A 6,570-nucleotide genomic window follows, 5' to 3' on the forward strand; every position below is an offset into this window, starting at 1 on the left:
CCCGCCTCCGTGTATCGTTTTATCCTTGTTATTCACCCAATATTAAATAAGGATAAGATGATACATAGGGGCACTCGGGTGATGTTTCCGAACGCAGCCTTCCCTGGTGAAAAAGTCTTGCAGAAATTATTCCACGTTTTGGAACATTTCAGCGAAATTGCTGAAAATTTGCTGAAACTTTTCATTGAAAGTGAATTTTTCAGCTAACATACTGAAAAATCGCTGAAATTTCTTTGAAATTTTTGCTGAAATTTGAAAATTTTGCTGAAATTTTGTCGAAAATGAATTTTTCAGTTAAAAATCGCTGAAATTAAATTGAAATTTTTTTGAAATGATGAAATTTTATTGAAAATTCCAAAACGTGGAATAATTTCTGCAACCATTTTTCCATCAGGATTACTACCACTGGGATACTCCCTGGAGTGCGTTCCAATTAAACTTAATGCTGAAAACACAATGAAAAGCACAGGCAATAGAAACAGGAAATAACAAATTTCAACTTATTAGAAACTATGGACGAAATCCATAGTTCGGTCTTAATCTCAGCAATGTCTTAAGTTGCTCTCTAGCCGGTATTCTCATAGTCAGTTCTTATATTCAAGATCGTCTTAAGTTCAGCCTTGAGGTGTCATGAACCAATCAGAGAGCCGCGTTAGCGTATTAAGACATTACTTAAGATGGTTTTGAAATAAGAACCGACTATGAATATATATACCGGTCAAAATTTCCATCTATTCCATCTCACTTCTTCTCTCTGTTGTAATCTTTTCTCTTTTTCTACTTTATTGCATAAGGTTTGTTCTTTTTCCATTGTAAGTTCTAAACTTACTTGGTGTACATACACTGATGCAATAAGTTCAGAACTTTCGAAAAATAACAGACCTACACAATATACATTATATTTAAAACAGAAAATAAAATAAAAATGAAATATGATAGATATACATTTATTTCTCAGGAAATATAAGGAGATTCGTACTTATACTTAACCTTTTTTTATTTGCAATGATAGTTAGAATTACAAAATATAAACGCAATAAGAGAACTAATAATAATATAGCAATCCGTTTTATTTTAACTGATCGATATTACTTAATCTCCAATTTGAAATATTCTTCCTTTACTGTTAAAAAAACGTGTTAAATTTATTTTTTTAATTTCTTCTTATATTTGTTAGATAAAATCCAATTATTCGACTAATTCAATTTACTATATTTCAAATCACAACAATATTAAACCTGTCACATATTATTTTAAAAAACGAATAAAAAATGACTGCGTTTAGCGTTTATTTCGTAAATGTTGGAAGTTTTCTTTGCGCTGATTGTATTATACTTTTAGATCTAGAGGATTGGTGGATTCTATCTTAGCACACAGACAATCATAAAAATGGTTTCAAAACTGTTGTGTTCCGCTGAAACGTACCTATTACGTTAACTAATTGATAATGGCTGCATTCAACAGAGAAAACTAATCAGTTATAATTAATCAAAACTGTCCAGTTTTCTTTGTTAAACGCAGCCAATGATTGATTGGCAATTGTTGGTAAAATTCTGAAACAAAAAAAATTATGAAATATATAAACATTAAAAATTTGAAAAACTTACATAAAAACTTATATAAAAATTAATAATGTTAGTAATGGCAATACATATGCAAATTAAATAAACAATAGAATAAGATAAAAATATTATTTAAAAATTAATAAAAAAGTGCATAAAATATAAAAGAATGTTAGATGTAATGTGAATAAGCATACAAACAGTATGTTCAATTAAATAATTTTTCGCTCTTAAATATAATAATTTTTTATTGCAGTTTTATGAAATGTATAAAACGTATATACAATTTTATAAAATATACGAAACGTGCAATAATGATTAGTGAGAAATAAAAAGATGATCAATCATGGATCATATACCAAACAATAATGTACATGCATATATATCAATAATACAACAAAGTCAATTTCAAGCATATGTCCATTTTAAAACAGAAATATAAATATTAACAAAAATTAGTAAAAAGTACACTAAATATACAATAATAAATATATGAAGTTTATGTTAAATTTTATTTATTTCTTCTGTCCAACTCAATCATTAGTCCATACTTCAGCTACTCGATCCACCTCGGCATGAAGTAAAGAAAGAGCGATACAAAAAGAAACTTAATATTTCAAGTTAAAAACTTAATATTTAATACTTAATATATATATATATATACATATAATTCTATAAAATATCTTAATTATAATCGAACCATGCAGACAGTATATAATAGAAATTAAAAGATTATGAGCTATAACCATTACCATTAACTGTTATAACAAACAAAACGAAATAAACTTATGAAATATAAATTGCTATTATATGTGTGTATGAAAATAAGATTGTATAGATAATAAAGTAATATATACTAAAAAAAATACTTACAAATGTAAAATATTTAAAAGTTTTCTGTTTTTTTCTGCTAATACCTTTATTGCACTGAGATTGCTGACTTATTATGCTGAGACAAAGTGAAATAAATACGCATACGGAAAAATAGTTTTATTAAAAACGTAGGAAAATGTGGACATGGTGGTTCAAAAATTACATTCTGTGCATGTTGAACTAAATAACTACCAATGTTTTTTTTAAGCAATTATTTTCAAATTCTTTCACAAATATTTCTTCTAATTTATGTATATAAGCACAAAAATTATTATTTGCTAAATGTAAATTTCCAAAAGGATTTTCCTCTGTATTATTATAAGTTCGGAAAGAACAATTTAAAGCAGTTATCTATGACAGTGTTATCTTCATTAACAAAATCTTTACACGTTTCACATGTATGCATTTCTGTAGACTTTCTAATTAAATATCCGCAAATATATCTAAAGGCATTTTCTTCCGGCAATTTCATGTCATAATAATCGTGATTCGGAATATTTAAAAGTCATACGCGTCGTAGATAGAACAAATTCGGAAGTAAACGAATTCGAATTTGACTCATCAATCGAACTTAACATGTGATCATTATCTACGGCACAATTTTGCGTATCTGAATGTTCTAACATTTTCATACTAAACAGTTTCTTAAAGGCACGAGTAAATTGTATTGGTGTCGGATTTACAACAATTACTGCTTTGTTTTCTAACGGAACCAAAAAAATTTTCTACACAATCTTGATTAATTCTTCGTGTCTTAATTAATTGAAGAAAATTGTAACATTTTAATTTTTGCCAAAATTGCATCATGCTTTTAATAGTTATTTGCCAACATTCGAAGCACTTAACTTTTACACGAGTTCCTTTCTCATTGACAACATTAATACTTTTCAAGAAATGTAATATTTGTTCTAAAAATTGTATTTGCTTTTCACTTCCTGTAAATACTTGTTCATATTCCTTTGGGCTATTTAAACTTGATGAATTTAAAATATCAAATAATTTATTAAAATTGTCGATAAAATCTATTGTTCCAATTGCTGCGCTTGGAAGAAAACCGAAGGACATTTGAGTGCACATACCTACAACAACGCGATTATTAAAAACTTGCACAGCATATTTTACTTTCATTTTTTGGAAGCTAGTTGGCTCAATATGATCTTTAGATAATTTTGGGGCCATTTTGATCCACTGGTTACTATCTCGGTTATAAAAATCAACAATATGAGTCCATGAAGCAACTTTGTTTCCAAATTCTATATCATATTTCAACAAATTATCGCGAGTTCTCTTCATTAAGTGAGGAGTATCGAATATATACAGTATTTCGTGCTCATCAACTAAAAATTTTGAATTCTGTACAGAAATATTCTCGGGAGAGTTGCATAAAGTTAGAATCCGTGTCCGAAATTAAAGCATGTACCATAATATTGCAATCTCGTAGCATACGGATAACATCAAATAGAATTGGTTTGAGTATATTAGATTTACATGCAGTTTCGATCAAACAAAAGCAAACAGAAAGTTTCCAATTACCTGCAATACTATGTGCCATAATAACTAAAGCACTTTTTGCAGGTAATGGTAGTTTCTCATTCCCGGTATCTTCGAATCCAATTATTTCGTCTTGGGAAACATTATAAAATAAATGACTTTTCAGATTCATTTCATCTATGCACAAAATACAGTGACGTTCTAATGGTGGCAATGTATTTAACTTTACACTTAATACATTAAAAATTTTAGCATTTAGGGTTTAATTTTCCATTTTTGTGTAAATGTTTGTAGACTGCATACAGAAGGTAATGTTAATTCTTTTTTAAGTTCTTTATAACTTCGCGGACTTAAGAAATACAAACATAAAGCGAATTGTTTGAATTCAGAACTATACTATCTTCCTCGTTTGCTTTTAAAGTGAGCATCAATTTGGATGGAAAACAATCGTGCAAAATTTGGAGAAAAAACTTACAGCCTAATTGACGTAGGTTTTTGAGATCTTAAAGTTTCTTATTTTCTAGTTTTGTATTGTCCTTTATTTTTGTTAAATTTCTTATTTTCTTCCGAAGCCGTCTGTTTCTCTCGTCCATTGTTTTTACTTTTGCTTTTAATTTTGAAATTCGTTGCTGCAATTTTTTCTCCCTTGGACTTTCTTTTCTTCTCATCGAGTGTACACTGCTGGACGTGCTCCTATACGAAATATATATCGAAATATGTAATAAAACATGGATAAAATTAAAACGGAAAAGTATTATAATTGCAATTGTAAAAAATAACAAAATTAAAATATACAAAAAAATACGTGATATATTTATTATATAGGGTGTTTCAAACCATCCGCATATAAAAAGAATAATCAACTATGATTGATCAATTCCTTAAAGCTTAAGGCTTACTACTTTATTGTGTTTGCGGGGTAAACAGATCTCTTTCTAAATCTTAAAACTATTGAGCGTCTGAACATATGATTTGACCTTATCCTGCGAAGATAAAAAATATGTATGTATGTAAATATAAAAAACTTACGGTTTAGCAATATCACATCTTGATATCTGCTCTAGAAGCAAGAATGATTTTGGCTGTAAGTCACTGAAACGTGTATAATTTTAGTGTTATATTATTTTTCATTAATTAGAATATATATGTATAATGAAATTATACATACAAATAAAAGTAAATCACGATACCAAAACTCTATCTTTAATGAAACAGAAAAATAAATATATATTTTAGAAAATCTATTATATTTTTTTAATATATTTAAGCACCTGTTTATTTTATTGTGTTCCGAAATACAAATATTCTCTTCTAGAGGTATTTCATCATCCATTTTCTTTTTTACTAATGTTGTCGTAATGGATGCATTACTGTAAATTATATATGTAACATTATATTACTAATTTGTAGATTATCAAATATTGTTTAGCACATAAAATTTAGAGTAGAAAAGAATATACATTTTATATGATGTTTCTCTATAAGAACTTACTTTCTTTCAAAAAACTTTGTCGGTATTGCATCTGGATGAAGATGAGCTCTAGTCTTACTTATATTGTACCACTTTTCTTCAAAATGTAAGTGGCACACTCGATAACTACGATGGGCATATTCTGCACCCATTGCTTCCAAATCCAATCTTTCACACGCACATATCCATTGCAACCATCTGTAAATATTATAATTTGTTATTGTAATTATAAATAAAAATAATACACATAAACATATATCTAATATATATATATATATACATGTATATAGAAATTTAGAAACATAATTCATGTGTTTTACAAAATAATAAACAAAATGAAATTGTACTTGTCACGTTCCTTTGGAAACCGAAACAAGTGTCGTTTTTCCACATTATTTTTATTACATTCCTTGACAACACACCATCCGTTTGATTTCTGGGCTAACCTCTTTTCCATCCTTTATGATGTTTTCTCAAAATAATATCTGCAACACAAAGCTAAAATCAAAGTGCTTCAAGAAAATAAAAAATCTGTATAATTTTTGTACAGATAAACTTCTCCGTAAAGAAATTCGGCCTTTACCTGTTTTTTTCTGCTTCCTAGATACGTCGAATCTAAGCACTTTATTGAACACTAAACTTTTTTAGTTATAAATATTCACTGAATACTTATAACTAAACACATCACTTAATCACTTAATCACTTAATCACTTTATCACACGTATCACTTTATTATTTCTCATATAATATATACTCTTGTCACTTTCCTTTAAATGACTATTTAAATCCCTTATATGGACATTTCAACGATGCAAACAGACAGCGTCAAAGAGAAGAAGCGAGATGGAATATCAGTGCCCTGATTGGTTACATACCTCGCTCGCGCATGTGCAGTTCATTTTTATCCACGGTGAAATCGTGAGAGTTGCGCTACTGTAGTGCTTATATTCAAAATCGTTTTAAGTTCAGCCTTGAGGTGTCACGAACCAATCAGAAGGCCGCATTAGCATGCTTAGCCGTCTTAAGACGATGGCTGCGTTCAGCAGAACGTTCGTTTTGCAACTGTTGGAAGTTTCCTTCGAGCTGATTGGATCATACTTTTAGATCTAGAAGAATGGTCCTATCTCAGCAGACAATCATAAAACGGTTGCAAAACTGTTGAGTCTGCTGAA

General features: G+C 28.7%; 2 protein-coding genes across 4 annotated transcripts in view; both read right to left on the reverse strand.

The window, feature by feature from the left end:
* The window catches only part of LOC108724017 (tubulin alpha-1 chain), a 9,614-nt gene extending 6,000 nt beyond the window's left edge, over positions 1-3,614 (reverse strand). Inside the window, exon 1 of the mRNA XM_018450121.1 lies at positions 3,558-3,614. Within this exon, the coding sequence (XP_018305623.1) occupies positions 3,558-3,614 (57 nt within the window). The remainder of the gene's footprint in view (positions 1-3,557) is intronic.
* On the reverse strand, positions 1,258-6,182 carry LOC108724030 (uncharacterized). Of its 3 annotated transcripts, none has more exons than XM_018450158.1 (6): positions 5,745-6,182; positions 5,419-5,595; positions 5,198-5,296; positions 4,956-5,018; positions 4,402-4,619; positions 1,258-1,553 (listed from the first exon to the last, which is right to left on the reverse strand). In XM_018450158.1, exons 1-5 carry the CDS (start codon positions 5,852-5,854, stop codon positions 4,430-4,432), a joined length of 639 nt encoding a protein of 212 aa, XP_018305660.1. In that variant the 5' UTR covers positions 5,855-6,182; the 3' UTR covers positions 1,258-1,553; positions 4,402-4,429. The 3 variants fall into 3 exon arrangements, with proteins under 3 accessions (XP_018305660.1, XP_018305661.1, XP_018305662.1); XM_018450159.1 differs by lacking the exon at positions 1,258-1,553 and having other exon boundaries at positions 3,399-4,619; positions 5,745-5,882; positions 5,981-6,182; XM_018450160.1 differs by lacking the exon at positions 1,258-1,553 and having other exon boundaries at positions 3,399-4,619; positions 5,745-5,895; positions 5,981-6,182.
* Between the last annotated feature and the right edge of the window lie 388 nt (positions 6,183-6,570).

Source organism: Mycetomoellerius zeteki, unplaced genomic scaffold (assembly GCF_001594055.1).
Source record: "Mycetomoellerius zeteki isolate Tzet28-1 unplaced genomic scaffold, Tzet1.0 scaffold267, whole genome shotgun sequence".
NCBI lineage: Eukaryota > Metazoa > Arthropoda > Insecta > Hymenoptera > Formicidae > Mycetomoellerius > Mycetomoellerius zeteki.

Bases quoted from the DNA above. Each gene is read 5' to 3' on its own strand.
- LOC108724030 (XM_018450158.1), bottom strand. From the start codon at position 5,854: ATGGAAAAGAGGTTAGCCCAGAAATCAAACGGATGGTGTGTTGTCAAG. The intron at 5,019-5,197 runs GTGCTTAAATAT...TACACGTTTCAG, and splicing joins GAACACAATAAAATAAACAG to TGACTTACAGCCAAAATCAT. The intron at 4,620-4,955 runs GTAAGTTTTTTA...TATTTCGTATAG, and splicing joins AGATGTGATATTGCTAAACC to GAGCACGTCCAGCAGTGTAC.